General features: G+C 51.5%; 2 protein-coding genes and 1 non-coding gene across 4 annotated transcripts; 1 reads left to right on the plus strand and 2 right to left on the minus strand.

Annotated features, from left to right (window-relative positions):
* Positions 1 to 77: 77 nt before the first annotated feature.
* Positions 78 to 6,768, plus strand: SRR (serine racemase). Its single transcript, XM_073315358.1, is given in 8 exon segments — positions 78 to 885; positions 1,566 to 1,698; positions 2,359 to 2,462; positions 2,573 to 2,692; positions 2,905 to 2,979; positions 4,355 to 4,452; positions 4,454 to 4,550; positions 4,957 to 6,768. Coding segments are annotated over 8 exon segments (999 nt in total). The 5' UTR covers positions 78 to 717; the 3' UTR covers positions 5,161 to 6,768.
* On the minus strand, positions 5,567 to 17,087 carry TSR1 (TSR1 ribosome maturation factor). 2 transcript variants are annotated; one of them, XM_073315356.1, is made up of 15 exons: positions 16,953 to 17,087; positions 16,548 to 16,648; positions 16,225 to 16,438; positions 15,977 to 16,111; positions 12,140 to 12,570; positions 11,171 to 11,330; positions 10,450 to 10,607; positions 9,919 to 10,109; positions 9,295 to 9,457; positions 8,892 to 9,002; positions 8,259 to 8,391; positions 7,589 to 7,705; positions 7,168 to 7,308; positions 6,644 to 6,718; positions 5,567 to 6,479 (listed from the first exon to the last, which is right to left on the minus strand). In XM_073315356.1, the coding sequence occupies exons 1-15, from the start codon at positions 17,056 to 17,058 to the stop codon at positions 6,301 to 6,303; spliced, it is 2,415 nt and encodes an 804-aa protein (XP_073171457.1). In that variant the 5' UTR covers positions 17,059 to 17,087; the 3' UTR covers positions 5,567 to 6,300. The 2 variants fall into 2 exon arrangements, with proteins under 2 accessions (XP_073171457.1, XP_073171458.1); XM_073315357.1 differs by lacking the exons at positions 9,295 to 9,457; positions 9,919 to 10,109.
* LOC140899921 (small nucleolar RNA SNORD91 family) lies at positions 8,587 to 8,677 on the minus strand. Its single transcript, XR_012155508.1, has one exon. It is a non-coding gene; the product is annotated as a small nucleolar RNA SNORD91 family (small nucleolar RNA).
* Positions 17,088 to 17,184: the final 97 nt, after the last annotated feature.

Raw genomic sequence — 17,184 nt, forward strand, 5'->3', positions numbered from 1 at the left:
CCCCTCCGCTCACGTGCCGCGGCACGGAGCCAGCCCGACGGGGGCTCGGAGGGCCCAGGCCAGGTGAGCGCGGTCCCGCGCGGCGGCGGCGGCGGCGGCGCTGCCCTCCCCCTGGGGGCCGGCACGGGCGCCTAACGCCCAGCGGAGCTCAGCCCGCGCCGGAGGGCCAGGCCTGTTCCGTCCCTCGGGGGTTCCTCTCCCCGGGGCTCCGGGCGGGCCCCGCGCCGCGCCCAGTGAACGGGGAGCCCGGCTCCCTCTCCCAGCCGCACGGGCAGGAACACGTTCCCCTGCGGGCGGCCGCCGCTCGAACGGCGCTGGCGCTGCGGGCTCCCGGAAGGGCGAGCGGCGCTAGGACGGGAACCGGGGGCCGTGGCAGCAGCTGGCTCCTTTCGCCCCGGCCTGAGACGCACGCCGCCCTGGAGCTGGCTCGGGCCCCAGCCCTGCGCTGCGCTGCCCGCCACCCCAGCCGGACAGCCAGGCTGCTTTCGTGCCCTTTCCTTCTACCTTTCGAATTCGTCAAGTGTTTAAAAATTAACCCACCCTGTGTTTTGGGCCCCAACGGTGTCCAGACACGCCAAGGAGACTGATCCAGAGTGGAGCACTGGGGCCCGCTCTGCTCTTCAGCGCTCCTTCCGCGACTTCGAGCCCGGTGAGGCAGGCTGTCTCCAGCACAGAGCGTTTTCCAGCCCCTCTCTGCCCCTCCTCAGCTTACGGACCATGTCCTCTCCCTACTGCATCTCACTGGGGGATGCTGAAGCTGCACAGACAGGTCTCCATGGCCTTATCCACCGCACCCCTATCCTAACCAGTTCCAGCCTAGACGAGTTAGCTGGCCACAGACTCTTTTTCAAGTGTGAGCTCTTCCAGAAGACTGGCTCCTTTAAGGTAAAGCACACATTGCAAGGGGAGGAGCAGCCTGACCCACCCTCCTGCCTAGCTCTGCTAGCTCAGAGGAAAGGGTACAGGGTCTGACCGGGGGTTGAACTTGAGAAGCAATCGCTCAAATACAAGACTGTACACCATTAGCATCTGTACAAAGGGAGAATCACTGATTTCAGCACTTAAATGCTGCAGAACACACTGTATGAGTCCAATAGCAGGTGGGCCCTCAGGCCCTGCCAGCTTTCGACACAATTCAAGTCTTGTCCCAAAGCAGTAGGAACTAGAAATTACCATTCCTCTATCCCCAGGAAACAAGGTTGGTGGCCCCTGTCCAGTTCCTACTGGACAGCCACAGCCCGAGGAAGAAAGGGTTAAATGGACCATTATAGACTATGAGGGCTCCTGCAGTTTAGGGGCTAAGGGGGAGAAAGGGAAGCTGGCATTAGTATTGTACTGGTTCTAGGGATCCACATCTACATTCAGCTCCACAGCTGCCATCTTGCTGGGGAAAGGATCAATTAAAAAGGTTGCAGGGGTGCAGCTTCTCCACCTCTCCTTGCTGCCCTCAGCTAGGTCACAACAGCTGGGATCTACAGCAGCAGCAAGCCCCTGCCCCATCTGAACATGGAGAGCTGAGGCTTTGCCTCCTTTGCAGGTTCACTCAACCTGTGATCTCTCCCCAGATCCGTGGTGCACTGAATGCCGTCAGAAGTCTGGTTCGTGCAGCCCAGGGTGACAGAGAGCAGCCCAAGGTTGTTGTGACACACAGTAGTGGGAACCATGGCCAAGCTCTTGCCTTTGAAGCTAAAGTGGAAGGTAACAGGGAGCCAATTTCTTAGCCATGCGCTACCATGTGGGGCTGGGGGCTCCTCACTTGCCCCTTCATTCCTCCAGAAGCAAATTTGCTGCTGAGAACAATAGGGGAAGGGCAACCCTTTGCTCGGGTCTTTCAGCTGCCAGCTGAGGCTTTGCCAGTGAGGTGGCTGGTTATCCCAGGGGAAGCCTGCCAGTGCTCAGGAACAGAAAGTCAAGGGGTAGCTCTGGCTCCCAGCACACAGCTGGCTCAGCATCCATCCTTGCAGCTCAGTTCCTGCCTGACTTAATTACACATGGGGATTCCTTGGAGTAAGTGAGCCCCAGGTCTTTGCCACACAGCCGGATGGGTTAATCCCAGACAGGACTGTTAGCCAGCAGGGCCGAGTGTTTCCCTGGTTGGATGCGTCCACAGGCTAGTGCCGGTAGAGCCGGAACTCCCACTGCAGCAGCACGGGGTGCAGCTGAGCTCTAATGCAGTTTCACATCCCTCTCCCGCACACACCACCGTGGCGAAATTACATGCAAAGGGCCTGGTCACAGCTGAGTTGGTTTCTCTCACAGGGGTATCCTCTGCTCCATGTCTGTCTGATCCACTCAGCAGAGCAGGGGATGTGCCCTGGGACTAGGCCCCCGTCATTGTCCAGTCCTTTCATTCCACAGGGGTTCCTGCCTATGTCGTGGTGCCCTGCCCAGCACCACTCTGTAAGAAAGCTGCCATCTGCTCCTGTGGAGCCAGGCTGGTACTATGTGAGCCGGCTGATGAGGTAATGGGGAGGCAGGCAGGCAGGCAGCACGGCAGGCAGCACGGCAGGGTACTTGGCTTTGTTCACACACATGGGCATTAACAATTTTTGTGCCTGGTCTGTCTCCCCAGTCGCGAGTGGAGGTGGCAGCTCAGACAGTTCAGGAGAAGGAAGGCGTGCTGGTGCACCCAAACCAGGATCCTGCTGCGATTGCAGGCCAAGGCACTATAGCACTGGAGGTGCTGCAGCAGGTGAGGAGACTCTCCTGGCACTATTCAAATGTGGCAGGAAAGAACAAGCAGGGGGACACATCTGCTCCTGCTGCAGAGAGGTCAGGGCAGCCAGAGTTAGTCCATCAGGACTTAGAGCCAGCCTCCAGGAAGTGAGCTGTTTGGGAGCACGTCTGTGGTTCTGAGAGCAGTCACAAGACTGAGAGTTTGTCTCTTGGTCTCTGTTGTGCTAGGTACCCCAGATAAATGCACTGGTGGTTCCCGTTGGAGGAGGAGGGATGGTTGCTGGAATAGCAGTGGCTGTCAAGGTAAGAAATACCCTATTTTGGCTACATCTCTCCTCAGGAATGGGGGGGGGGGGGCTGGGGAGTTCCTGGTGCCCCAAAATGAGCATTTCACCTTGTGAGGAGGAAGTTCTCTGATTCACACAGCATCTGAACTCAAGTCTCTCTCACGCAGCTTGGATTTGTAGTTGACCCTTTCTCTCTTCCTGTGTTTGGATCAGGAGGTACTGTAGAGTTTAACACTCCCCCCTGCAGGTCCAGGTTGCAATGAAAGCAACCAGGACAGATCACAGCAGCCGACACACACTCTAGTTTACGCGTCATGCCACAATACAGAATAAAATGGTGCCACTTCCAGCAGGAACAGAGGCAGATGGGAGATACTGGCAGCCTGAGGAGAGCTAGGCACTCAGTCATCCTTCAGGGTTGAGTTGCAATGTCAAGTAAAGGAGGATTTGTGGCACCTTAGAGACTAACAAATTTATTTGAGCATAAGCTTTCATGAGCTACAGCTCACTTCATCGGATGCATGCAGTGGAAAATACAGTAGGGGGATTTTATATACACAGAGAACATGAAACAATGGGTGTTACCATACACACTGTAACAAGAGTGATCAGGTCAGGTGTGCTATTACCAGCAGGAGAGGGAAAAAAACCTTTGGAGTGATAATCAAGGTGGGCCATTTCTAGCAGTTGACAAGAACATGTGAAGAACAGTGGGGGGGGGGGAGAAGGAAATAGTTTTACTTTGTGTAATGACCCATCCACTCCCAGTCTTTATTCAAGCCTAATTTGATAGTGTCCAGTTTGCAAATTAATTCCAATTCAGTCTCTCATTGGAGTCTGTTTTTGAAGTTTTTTTGTTGAAATATTGCCACTTTTAGGTGGCCAGAGAGATTGACCAAAGAGATTGAAGTATTCTCCGACTGGTTTTTGAATGTTATAATTCTTGATGTATAATTTGTGTCCATTTATTCTTTTACGTCTTCTTGTGTCCAGTTTGGCCAATGTACATGGCAGAGGGGTATTGCTGGCACATATCACATTGGTAGATGTGCAGGTGAACAAGCCTCTGATAGTGTGACTGATGTGATTAGGCCCTATGATGGTGTCCCCTGAATAGATATGTAAGGAGATGAGTTGCCCTTAGGAGAAGCTCATTCTCTGCCCACAGTAGACGAATGAACCTGCTCCTGGCTCAACAGGGGTTGCTCTCTGATTCTTCACACCAACAAATGCCAGACACTCTGCTGGAGGGGAAGATTGCCACAGCTGGCATAAGACCTGCCCCAGCCAAAACTGCTATGGAACATGGGAGTTAAGGCACAATGAGGTGGCCTGGCCTGCCATGTTCACCAGCAAGTTCCAAACTCATCCCCTGCTCTTCCTTTGGGCAGGCTTTGAGACCAGACATAAGAGTGTATGCTGCTGAACCCTGCAATGCAGATGACTGCTATAGATCAAAGGTGACAGGGGAACTCACCCCCAACCTCCACAGCAGATGGTGTTAAAACTAGCATTGGACCGAACACCTGGCCTATCATTAAGGATTTGGTGGACGATGTGCTGACAGTCACAGAGGAGGAGATCCAGGTAAGCATTAACTCTAAGCACCCTCTTGCTGTAACAGTCCAGCCGCCTCCATTCACACATTTTGTCCTCCCTTCACCACCTTGCCCTCCCATGCTGTAGCATGAAGCAGGAGTTGTGATCCCCGCCAAAGATGATCGCTCTCTGCCATGCTGGCTGAGAGCAGGCCAGGCCTCCTCCATTTCCTCTGATGGCATTCTCCAGGTCCACAGCAGCAGCATGTGGCAGGAGCAGCCCGAGCTGTATTAACAGATGCCCACAGCTGGGGCCTATGCCTCCCCAAAGCATCGCCCACCAGTGAAAAGGGACACATCTCATGCGCAGTCCCGCACTGTAAGCGGTCGGGTGCACCGAAGGCTTAGAACAATATTTACCAGCACAGTAACAGCTCTTCTCTCTGCCCCAACAGCAAGCAACGCAGCTGGTGTGGGAGAGGATGAAGTTGCTTATTGAGCCAACAGCTGGAGTGGGAGTGGCTGCTGTGCTCTCTGAGCAGTTTCGCTCAGTCTCCCAGGAAATGAAGAATATTTGCATTGTGTTGTGTGGAGGAAATGTAGACCTAGGCACCCTGGCCTGGCTCAGCCCACCTGGCAAAGAGGCAAATGGAAACTGATCAGCCTTTAGAGCCACTTCTCCCATTAGTGAGAAACTGGGCTGTTTCTTAGAGCCTGGTGCTGTGTTTACACAGTGGGGCCTCACTGTAATAATAAAAATCACTACATGAGCAAAAAGGATTGTGATTTCTAAGGAATTGGGGAAACCTTGTAATTTCAAAGAGCAGCTCGTGCTGCTCTTAACCTGGTATAGGTGGGTGGAGCCAAAGAGCTGGTCTCACAGCCTCCCTAAGGCAGGCAGTTGGAATGAGTTTCATGCAGCTAGGCCCCTGCCTGGGGCCCAAGCCCAGGCTTCTTGGAGAGAGCACTTTTGTGTTCAGCAGCAGGAGATAATGGTAAAGTCTGACCCCCATGCTCTCATGTTACCGACCCTTTTGCACAATATGAAAACCATTACCAATGAAATTAATAGGCATCAGGTTTAATATGAACAAGGGGAAGTACTTTTTCCACACAATGGCAAGTTAAACTGTGGAACTCATTGCTATGGGATGTTGATGGCCAAAAGTATAACTGGGTTCAGTGAAGAAAGAGATAAAGGATAGATCCATCAATGGCTATTAGCCAAAATAGTCAGAGATGCAACCCTAAACTTCTGTCAGGAAGGGAAGACAGGTGGATCACTCCCAACTACCCAGTTCTGTACACTCCGCCCCTGTTGGAGACAGGATGCTGGGCTAGATGGACCATTGGTTTGACCCCGTATGGCAGCCTATGTTTTTATGTTCTCAAGTTACATACAAATGGCAGGGGAGAGGGTGAAACCCAGAATCCCTCATGCAGCTTCAGGAGCTTCTAGACTGGCAGGAGGGAGTGAACAAAGCCTGCATGCCCAATGTGCACAATAACTCGATCCAGCCACCCCCCCATGCAAGAAATATGGGCACTTGGACTTTAATTGAAGTGAAGATATATTTACCATTGAAATAAACTGATATTGGAGGCCAGGGCATAGACAGTTGTGAGCCGGATCTAATGCTGCAGCAGCCAGCATGAATGCTGGACACAAACCCTAGGAAAGGCACAGCACTAACAAGTTCAGGCCAGTTCTCCCTACTTCTCACAAGGCTTGGAACAGCCAAGCACCCACATGGGGTGCAGGAGATGCGAACCACAGCAGCCATGCTAGGCCTGGAGGGTTATTCCATCTCCACCTCCTGCATGGGGAGCTGCTGTTCGCTTCTCACCCATGGTACTGGCTCCGGCACATATGGGTCGTAAGTCCATTTAGGGAAGACGCGCTTGTACAGATTCAGCAGCACAGTGTCCTGGGATTTCAGCTGCCCATCAAAATGACACTTCATGTGACCATGAGTCCCTAGGCAAAGCAAGCAACAGAAGCTATTAGATGCATTTTGCCTGTTCCTCTTCCCCAGCCCAGGGAAGAGCAGACAGTGTTTGAATACGGATGCAGGGACAGTGAGTGTGGCCCAGCACCATGAGAGGAAAGCAATGGAATGCTGCATGTCAAACCTGGCCTACCTAGCGGCTCTGTGATGTGTCCTCTGCGGCCCCACTTGGTCCTCAGCTCCACCGGCTTAAACCACAGCACATCCTCTGCCGATCAAAGACAAGACACACATGAGAAACAGGCCACAGTAGTCTCCAGCTCCCCACCATCCTGCCACATAGCTAGCAAACCAGGCAGGACTAGAGCAGCTGTGAGTATGGCAAGCTGCTGCACACTGGCCAAAGAGCTATAGTGTGCATTCACCTATAGGCATGGCCTGAAGAAACCAAATCGCTGCTACATGGATGGACGTACTCGGAACATGAGAGCCTCTCTGCAGGGCAGGGGACACTTGCTGAGCTATCTGGGTCACGTCAACACGTATGTCAGAATGTTCACACTGAGCCCAGCTCTGCACTTCCAAGTCTCAAAGGCTCTGGTTATTGGAAATCATGACACTGTCCTATGGAACCGCAGGGTCTCCAGAGTCACACAGGACCCGCTGTACCATCCCGCCACGCCCCACCCCCCCCTTTGCCCCACACACACCATGTACCTCTGTTAAAGAACATGTACCGCACTACAGCCGTCTTGCTGAAGATTTTGAAAGGGTGACCACTGAGCACCAGCCGCTTGATGAGGATTCTGTCTGGATCCACTGAGAGCAGAAAGCCTGTGGCAATGAGGTCGTGCATTCCTGTAGAGCAGAACTGACATGAATGCCACTCCTCAATGGGTCCTAGAGCAGGGCAGTCCCCACAGCAAGAATAAGGACAGGGCCATTACTCCAGAGACTGAGGGAGAGCAGATAGGCAAGTTAACCCTCTCAGAACCCTTGACAGATGATTAAGGCACGACAGATGCGTGGCAGCATTGGAGAATGGGACCCAGATCCATCAGTGGAAGCTGGAAACCTCTGCTGCTAGGATTAGCTTTCATTTCTCATTCAGTCACCCCCTCAGCGCTCACTGACTTACCGTTACTCCTTTGTTTAAACAGTAGCACCGAGGCAGGAGGGAAAGTGATGGGAGCATAAACAGTCACCACCAGGGCTGCATCAGGCCGCAGGAAACGCTCCAACTTGTGCTTATCAGCTAGAAGAGAGAAAGCACCAAGTAAAACTCAGTTACCAGCCAGTGTCCTGCAGGGGAGCTCCAGGACCCAACACCAACAAGCAGCAGGCCAGCCACAATGCACACTAATTCGGACTCTTCAGATCCGTTCCCTCCCTCCTTCTGCTCAGCCTTGGAAGCACCCTCAGCAGCACGGGGTTGTGGGTCACACGCAGCCCCCCCTCCCTCCACCATCACAATAGGCTGTTGAGAGCCAACCCCTTGGAAAAGGAGATCACCAATTCAAACTATAGAGCCTCGCCCAATCCCAAGCAAGGATGAGCCCTACCAGTACCGCTTCCTCACAGTCCCAGGTAACCATATGCTGCCCAGGCCAATCCATCCCCCTCCAACAAATGGACTCAATTCCTTTCCCCTTGAAGCCAACAGCCAAGATATGCAAGTCCTCAGAGTCCCTTCAGCCAACCCAGGTTTCCCCACCAGAGACCCCAGCCAGCAAGGGGTCTGCACAGAAAGGGAGCAAAGGGCCCCACTCTCTATATGCAGTTTGTCCACCAGTGGGTCCTACACCCACCCGAGCTATGCTGGGAGTACAGAGGGGAGGCACGGAAGCGCCTGAACCCACAGTGGAAGATCAACTCCTCCTTGGCTTTCACTGTCTCATTGTTGCCCAGGTTCCGCCTCACCACAAAGTTCAGCACAGACATCTGCAGAGAGAGGGAGAAAGGCAATTCTGAGGGGCCAAGCTCACCTGGAACAGGATGGTAGCGAGGCTGAAAGTCACGGATGATACAGAACAGCTCCGCAAGCCAGAGGTCTTCAGTGTCTCAACAGCTCACAGCCCCGGTGCTTCAGCCAAAAGGCTGCCATATCTTCCTTTTATGCCAGAGAATCCCCATCCCCACCAGAGAAGCCTCAGAGCCATAAAGGGTTTATCAGTAAAACTTCAGCCAGGTTCAGACATTCTGGCTTAAACTATCATGGCCATCTGCATGCTATTATGACTCCCAGAACCTGCAGAAACAGCTTCAACCCCAACCCGCACAAGAAGTTTTGAACTGGATTCCTTGTACACCCAGCAAAGGCCCCAGGAAGGCCAGGAGAACACCAAGCCTGTATCAGCAAGAGGGGAAAGCTGCGTGCAAGAGGCACAGTGGCTTTCCAGCTCTTCTGGATGTTGGCAGGTTACAACCTGTGGCATACTCACCTTCTGCTCATGGGGAAGCAGTGAGAATAGGACCAGAGGCAGCCCCTGCCTGAAACTCTCCATCACTGAGATAGGAACACTACAGACGTGAAGCGTAACATACCAGCCAACCTGTCGAGAGAGGACAGAGACAACAGTTAATGCAGGTTCCCAGCTGTCAAGGTGTGAAGGAGCAAGATGGAGCATGCGTGCGAGGAGTTGCCTGGGCGCACAGGCTGTGGGGTAGAGAAAACAGGACACCAGTACTACCTGGGATTTATCTACAACACAGGAACAGGCCTAGCCAGCAGTGCAGCAACTTCACTACCCAACCTTGCCTGCCAAGAGCGAGGAAACACAGCAGGGAAGGAGGCAAGATGGACAACATCAGGGGAAGATAAATTAGCCAAGGAAAGGCAGGTACCGCAGCCCCTTCAGTTTCCTCTTTCTCTATCTGCCGGAAGACATGCTTCCTGGTTCGGGAGAAGTCCTGGAACTGGAAGATCCTGGCATAATCCCTGGGGAGATTCTCTTTGGGATCCCAAGGAGAAGTCCGGAAACTCTTGAGCCCCCTGTACTTCTGGAACCTGGAGGACAGAGTTTCAGAGACTTTACTCAACAAATCCTATAGCAGTTAGCAAGCAAACACCCTTGCGCCTGGTGAGGACTTCTGCATTATACCTTTACAGGGACTTACACCACACATGGTCTCACAGAGAGCAAGGGGGAATTCATCCTGCTCATAGGAGAGATCTGAGCATGGAGAGTCAAGAACACTCTGATACCATCAGCACCCAAATGAGCCCCACCGAAGGGGACTGTCACTGCACCAGCCCACTGGATCAGACAGGCACAGGTCAAGGATCTAGTCTGACGCATCCACCCACATGGGTTCTTGCTACAGGAAAACTCCACCAATTTCACTGAGCAAACTAGAGCAAGCCGAGTCCCATTTCCCCGTTGCACACTGCCGGTCTCAAAGCCAGGACAACTCCGGGGAGAGTCACTAGGAGACTTGCTCCTTCCATCCTGGCATGAGGTTTCTTACCGGACTCTGGCAGGCAAGTTGCGGGGGGTGTCCACCTCATCTGGGAACATTTGATCCAATCTCTCCTGCGTGTACTTCTCCAACATCTGCTCCTCATCCTCATCCAGCTTCTCGTCGTATAGGTCATCCTGAGTAGACTCTGCTACAGCCATGGTCTCACACTCCTCCTCCTCCTCACTGCTTTCCCCAGCCTGACACAGACAGCATATACTAATCTTGATGTGCAGAGTCCACAGGCAAGTGTACTTACACATACACTCCAGGCAACACTGCAGGGGCTGCATGCATCTTGTACAATGCAGAGCACAGTCCCCGCATGAGTTTAGATAAGAGGGTAGCTGACTATGACAGAGGGAGTAATACAAAGGGGCATGTGGCTGCATCAGATTCTACTCTTTGAAATGTGGACACCAGCCTGGCTGTATGTTGTGCCCTTTCACTGCCTGTCCGGGTGTGGAAAAAACAGACAGTCTGCAGGGTGGCAAGCACACTAGTACTCGGACACAACCTACAATATCAACCTTTTGTTACCTGGGAAGCCTCTTCCATCAAATCTTCATCCTCCATGTTATTCTTCTCCTCCTCCTCCTCCTCACTGCCATCTTCTCCATCATCCACAATCCATGCAGCCTGGTAGCTGGATGTTCCCTTGGGGACCTTCACCACCTTCCTCCTTTCCTTCAGGGACTCTGCCAGATTCCCAGAGTGATTAGTACTGCATAGGCCTCCCCCACCTCTTTACCTACAGTAATGCAAGACATGGCACTAGGCTGTTCCCTCTCATTCCCTTACAGCTGTGTGGACAGTCAGACGGAAGAGCAAGTTAAATGAAACACATGGAGGGATTTACAGCAATGTATCTTCCCTGTGCAGAAATCAGTAACCAGAATCCAGAGACTGTTCCTGCATCCCTGGGATCTCACCATTCATCATCCCTAATGCCAGGATTGGAGAGCACGGCTCATTCCCCAGCAGTTAGGAATAACCCTGTGCTATACGGCCATCAGCAGACCGATGCTTGGGATCCCATGACATGTCCTTCAACGATCTGACCAGCTCAAATTCAGAGTAAAACTGGAGAAGCTATGCAGCCCAACCGTCAGAGGAAGGGCCTGTAAATAGGAGTCAAGAGGGGCCTGGGTTCAAAGCTAGATACTATGCCCAGCCTTAAGCTTCTCAGCTACAGCTCGTAAAAAGTAAAAACTTCACCAATAATCTAAGGAAAGGCTAGAGAAATATTGCCAGCACTGACCTTCTGCCTCTTTCAGCTCCTCCTCAGTGGGCCAGGTCTGTTCCCCCTCCATAGGGTCAGGAATCACCTCTGATTGCAAAGATTCCTGTCTTCTAGGATCTGCCTTCATCAGGACCTTAATGACTTCCTCCATCTCAACAACACCGTTTACAGAATCATCCTAGCAGACAAAGTCATTAAGTGAAAACCCACTCAATTCTAGCTGCACATTGCAGTTTGAAGCAAAGGACTAGCCCCTCCACAACCTCTCCTTACCCAAGGCAATCCCACCACTAGCAAGAAAGTACTCACCCACAGCACATCCCCTATGCCCATTGTAAACATTGTGCTCTATCCAAAGAGCTCCTCTGAGAGGGCAAAGCTTTACAGTCTTCCTCGAACCAACCTGACTGCATGACCACAGGTCCTGACTGTTGGAAGCGAAGGCATATTTAGGCCTGACAGATGCCTACTGTGGCTTTTCATAGTCTGTTTTGATAACATTTAACATAAGCATAAGGAGAACTGCACATGTGTAAGAAATTGAAGACTAATCATGTTTGTGAGAAGAAAAGCTAAACTAACTAACTAAAAAAAATAAATACTAGTTTGAACTAACACGAAACCTGCACTGATGGGGGAGAGGAGTTAATATGAAAATGAAAGACTAACAACATATGTATAAGAGAAGATAACAAAAAGTTATAAGTAAGTGTGTAACAAAGGGAGGTTAAAGCTGTACTGTCCAGTGCTGGAGGAAATTGTGAGGAGATTGTCCCAATGAGCTATCTCTTTGTGAGTCACTGATCACGACTTGCCAAGTGTTTTGCCTTCAGAAAGATGTATTAGACCCATCTGCTGAGTAACTGAATCTTAATCCAGCACTGAATTTTAGATAACATTGGTTCAAAGACTCCTGCAGCTTCTAAACGATTACCAGGGAACAAATAACTCTCAGTGGGCCATTCAGAGTCCAGAACCCCATCCTACCTGTATTTCCATGTCCTGGCCCTTCCTCTGTTGGTCTTTAGCCATTCTGGGGTTTAGAGAGAAAGGGTCTGGAGGGGCATCAACCTGCGTCATCTGGAAGTCTCCATGTCCCACGATATGCACCAGGCTGTTTACATTGAGGGTCCGTCCCCGAACGAAGCCAGATACCTTCAGGGTCCCCACCAAGTCACTATCGTGGCTGGGCACAAACTCAGCCTCTTGGGCAAGCAAATAGGCCCGTCTATCACGGAAAGTAAGGTGGCGCTGCTTCTGGGCAGCAAGGTGCCTCAGCAACAACAAAGACTCTGGCTCAGTGTTCAGGGGGAAGAGTTTGGCCTCCGGGAAGCGCTTCTCAATGGCTTTGCCCAATTTCTTCTTGGCATCTGTCTGTTTCTTCTGTGGGAGATCAGCGACTCCATGGACAGCAAGGGCTAGCAGACAGCAAAGAGAACAGCAGAGTTAACAGTCAAAACTCAAAAAATTTCTGTTGACCACAGTCAAGAAATAATGAGACAGATGAACACTAAGATTTTCAGAACCAGAAGCGATCAAGTTTGTGATACATTCACACTGTAGGTTAAAAGAGAAGCCTCACCCATTCAGAAAAAAAAAGACATTCAGTCACCTTACAAACTGGAAGGAGGGCAATCTATACTGAGAAAGCACTCGCTAGGGCAGGGATCATCAGCATTAGCCACACGGTGTACATCAGAACAGCCATACTAGATCAGACCAATGGTCCATGTAGCCCAGTATCCTGTCTTCCGACAGTGGCCAATGCCAGGTGCCCCAGAGGAAATGAACAGAACAGGTAATCATCAAGTGATCCATCCCGTCATCCATTACCAGTTTCTGGCAGCAGGGGCTAGGGACACCATCCCTGCCTATCCTGGCTAATGGCCATTGATGGACCTATCCTCCATGAATGTATCTAGTTCTTTTTTGACCCCTGTTATAGTCTTGGCCTTCACAACATCCTTTGGCAAGGAGTTCCACAGGCTGACAGTGCATTGTGTGAAAAAATACTTCCTCTTGTTTGTTTTAAACCTGCTGCCTATTAATTTCATTTGGTGATCCCTAGTTCTTGTGTTATGAGAAGTAAACAACACTTCCTTAATATCATATCCCCCCTTAGTTGTCTTTTTTTCCAAGCTGAAAAGTTTCAGTCTTATTAATCTCTTCTCATATGGCAGACACTCCATACCCTAATCATTTTTGTTGCCCTTTTCTGAACCTTTTCCAATATAACTTTTTTGAGATGCGGCGACCACATCTGCCTGCAGTATTCAAGATGTGGGCGTACCATAGATTTATATAGAGACAATATGATATTTTCTGTCTTATTACCTATCCCTCTCAATGATTCCCAATATTCTGTTTGCTCTTTTGACTGCCACTGAAAATTGAGTGGATGTTTTCAGAGAACTATCCACAATGACTCCAAGATCTGTTTCTTGAGTGGTAACAGCTAATTTGGACCCCATCATTTTATACATATAGTTGAGATTATGTTTTCCAATGTGCATTACTTTGCATTTATCAGCATTGACTTTCATCTGCCATTTTGTTGCCCTGTCACCCAGTTTTGAGAGATCCTTTTGTAGCTCTTCACAGTCTGCCTGGGACTTAACTATCTTGAGTAGTTTGGTATTATCTTCAAATTTTGCCATCTCACTGTTTACCCCTTTTCCCAGATCATTTATGACTATGTTGACTAGGACTGGGCTCAGTACAGACCCCTGGGGGACACCACTATGTACCTCTCTCCTTTCTGAAAACGGACCGTTTCTTCTTACCCTTTGTTTCCTATCATTTAATCAGTTACCAATCATTCAGAGGACCTTCCCTCTTATTCCATAACTCCTTACATTGCTTAATACTCTTTGGTGAGGCACCTTGTCGAGGCCTTTCTGAAAATCTAAATGCTTGAATATATTCACTGGATCCCCCTTGTCCACATGCTTCTTGATCCCCTCAAAGTATTCTAATAGATTGGTGAGGCATGATTTCCCTTTACAAAAACTATGTTGACTATTCCCCAACAAATTACATTCATCTGTGTTTCTTACAATTTTGTTCTTTACAATAGTTTCAACCAGTTTGCCTGGAATTTAAATTGGGTTTACCAGCCTATAATTGCCAGGGTCACTTCTGGAGCCCCTTTTAAAAATTGGCGTCACATTAGCTATCCTCCAGGCATTTGGTACAGAATCTGATTTAAATGATAGATTACAGACTACAGTTAGCATTCCTGCAATTTCACATTTGAGTTCCTTCGGAACTCTTGGGTGAATACCATCTGGTCCCTTCCAATATATTTTGTACCCTGGTATTACTGTGTCCCATTGATTATCCTCATTCCACCAAGTTTCAGTAATGCCTATTATATCCATATCCTCATTTAATACGAGGCACTCTAGTTCACCTATCTTATTATTTAGACTTCTAGCATTGGTATATAAGCACTTTAAAAACTTGTCACTTTTTGCGGTCTCCCATTACATGATGTAATTGAATGAGCTTTTTTCATTTCACTGTTTATCATCAGATCCTACCTGTATTTTATCATCTTCCATCCTCTCCTCCTTACTAGGACATAGAGAATCTCCATTAATAGAGTCCCCCCAAGGGATGTCTCTGTCTGAACCACATTCTCCTCTGCACCTGTCGGCTTTCCCCCAGCCCTCAGTTTAAAAACTGCTCTATGACCTTCTTCATTTTAAGTGCCAGCAATCTGGTTCCATTTTGGTTTAGGTGGAGCCCATCCTTCCTGTATAGGCTCCCCCTTTCCCTTTCCCCCAGTTCCTAATAAATCTAAACCCCTCTTCTCTACACCATTGTTTCATCTGCACATTGAGACCCTGCAGTTCTGTGTAACTGACCCTGTGCGTGGAACTGGAAGCATTTCAGAGTATGCTACCATGGAGGTCCTGGACTTCAATCTCTTACCTAGCAGCCTAAATTTGGCCTCCAGGACCTCTCTCCTATCCCTCCCAACATCATTTGTACCTACATGTGCCACGACCATCGGCTCCTCCCCAGCACTACCTAGTCTTCTAGATGGCTCGAAAGATCCACAACCTTCACACCAGGTAGGTAAGTCACCACGTGGTTCTCCTGCTCATTGCAAACCCAGCTATGCATCCGATGAAGTGAGCTGTAGCTCACGAAAGCTTATGCTCAAATAAATTGGTTAGTCTCTAAGGTGCCACAAGTACTCCTTTTCTTCCAGCTATCTATGTCTCTAATGATTGAATCACTCATTACTAATATCTGTCTCTTCCTAATAACGGGAGTTCCCTCCCTCGGAGAAGTATCCTCAGTGCAAGATCATCTAGAAGGAGGGTCCCAACTATGGGATCATTTCCCTCTGATCTAGTCGGATGTTCTCCTTCCCCGAGACTTTCATCCTCCTCAACAGCACAGAAGCTGTCAGACAGGAGATGGGACCGTCTCATCTATGTACATCTCTGTCTCCCTTAGCTCCTCCAGCTGAAGATGTATGGATGTAGATTCATTTGTGCCCACTATGTAGCACATTTAAATGGTCAAAATGCTAACAAGTGTTCAAAATGTAGGCAGCAGCCTGGATCCAAGATGCCTCTTATGTCTTTAGATCCCCAGCATTAACTCAACAGGGGTGCACTCACAGAGTGACGCTACAGGGGACGGATGACATTGGATCAACTGATCTGCACTCCAAGCTTCTAGATAGCAAGATCCAGTGGCCACCCACCTGCTATATGGGGGTTCTGGTTACTGCACCAGCTTCAAGTCAAGAACTCTGGAATCTCTTTAGACACCCTGCTCCAACCCCCTGCTTTTTAATTCACCTACCATAGCTGGGGAGCCCCTGCGCAAAGAGGCAAGAGAGGCAGTAATCTCCAGTGCTGTCCCAGCCGTCGAGCGGATCCAGTACAAATAGCAGGGTATCAGCTACTTTTGCCAGGTCTAACACAGCATGAAGATTCCCTAGAAACACAATATCAGAATATGGCAGAACGAGACACTGATGAGTTTCAGCAGAACTCAGTGGAATACTAGGAGCCAGCACAAGCCCTCCTGTTCCTTCAGGGTTTCCTTACCCACATGGGCCGTCACAAAGCGCCATCGCTGTTTAAATCGGGGGCAGAGCAGCACAAAACCCTCTGCTCTCTCATCCTTACGCACAAGGGCAGACTCGTCACTCTGAAGCAATCTCAAGGCGTCGTGGGTGGCCACCCCAGCGTGCAGGGGGACCACCACCACCAGGTGAGGCGGCCCGTCTTTGCTGCCCAGGTTTCGCTTTTCTGCCAGCACCTGGGAACAGAAACAGCGGGCAATGAAGCTGCCCCGCCCGCATCGCTGCTGGGGCGGGCGGCTCCGGCCCCCCGCGTGTCACGGCCCACGGCTCGCCCCGCTCGCTCACCGCCTCCTTGCGCTGCCTGCGGAGCTGCAGGGCCTGGTGCCTCCGGTCCGGCTTGGTCAGGTCCCGGCGCCGCCGGCTCAGGGTCTTGGCGGGGACGCGGCCTAGGGGAGAGAGCGGCGGTCAGCGCGGGGTCCGGCCGGGCCGGGCGGTCAGCGCGGGGCCCCCCCCCTCCGGCCGGGCAGGGCGGTCAGCGCGGGGCCCCCCCCCTCCGGCCGGGCAGGGCGGTCAGCGCGGGGCCCCCCCCCTCCGGCCGGGCAGGGCGGTCAGCGCGGGGCCCCCCCCCCTCCGGCCGGGCAGGGCGGTCAGCGCGGGGCCCCCCCCCTCCGGCCGGGCAGGGCGGTCAGCGCGGGGCCCCCCCCCTCCGGCCGGGCAGGGCGGTCAGCGCGGGCCCCCGTAGGGTCTCACCTCCCGCCCGGCGCTGGGCCCTTCCGCGCGGCTTCCGCCCCTTGTGTGGCTTGTTCTGCTGCTTTAGGGCCCCGGCCCGGTGCGCGGCCTCCGCGCCCGCCGCCATCTTGCCGCCCGGCCCTTCCGCTTCCGGGGCCGCCCACGTGCGTCACCCGGAAATGGAATCTTTCACATCCGCGGAGGATGCTGGGAGTGGCCCCGCCCCCGCCCGGCCCGGGGTGACGGTGCGGCA

Source organism: Lepidochelys kempii, chromosome 17, assembly GCF_965140265.1.
Source record: "Lepidochelys kempii isolate rLepKem1 chromosome 17, rLepKem1.hap2, whole genome shotgun sequence".
NCBI lineage: Eukaryota > Metazoa > Chordata > Testudines > Cheloniidae > Lepidochelys > Lepidochelys kempii.

Bases quoted from the DNA above. Each gene is read 5' to 3' on its own strand.
- TSR1 (XM_073315356.1), bottom strand. From the start codon at position 17,058: ATGGCGGCGGGCGCGGAGGCCGCGCACCGGGCCGGGGCCCTAAAGCAG. The intron at 11,331-12,139 runs GTAGGATGGGGT...TTTGTCTGCTAG, and splicing joins GCCAGGACATGGAAATACAG to GATGATTCTGTAAACGGTGT. The intron at 7,706-8,258 runs GTGGGTGTAGGA...TCTCTCTTCTAG, and splicing joins GTACTCCCAGCATAGCTCGG to CTGATAAGCACAAGTTGGAG.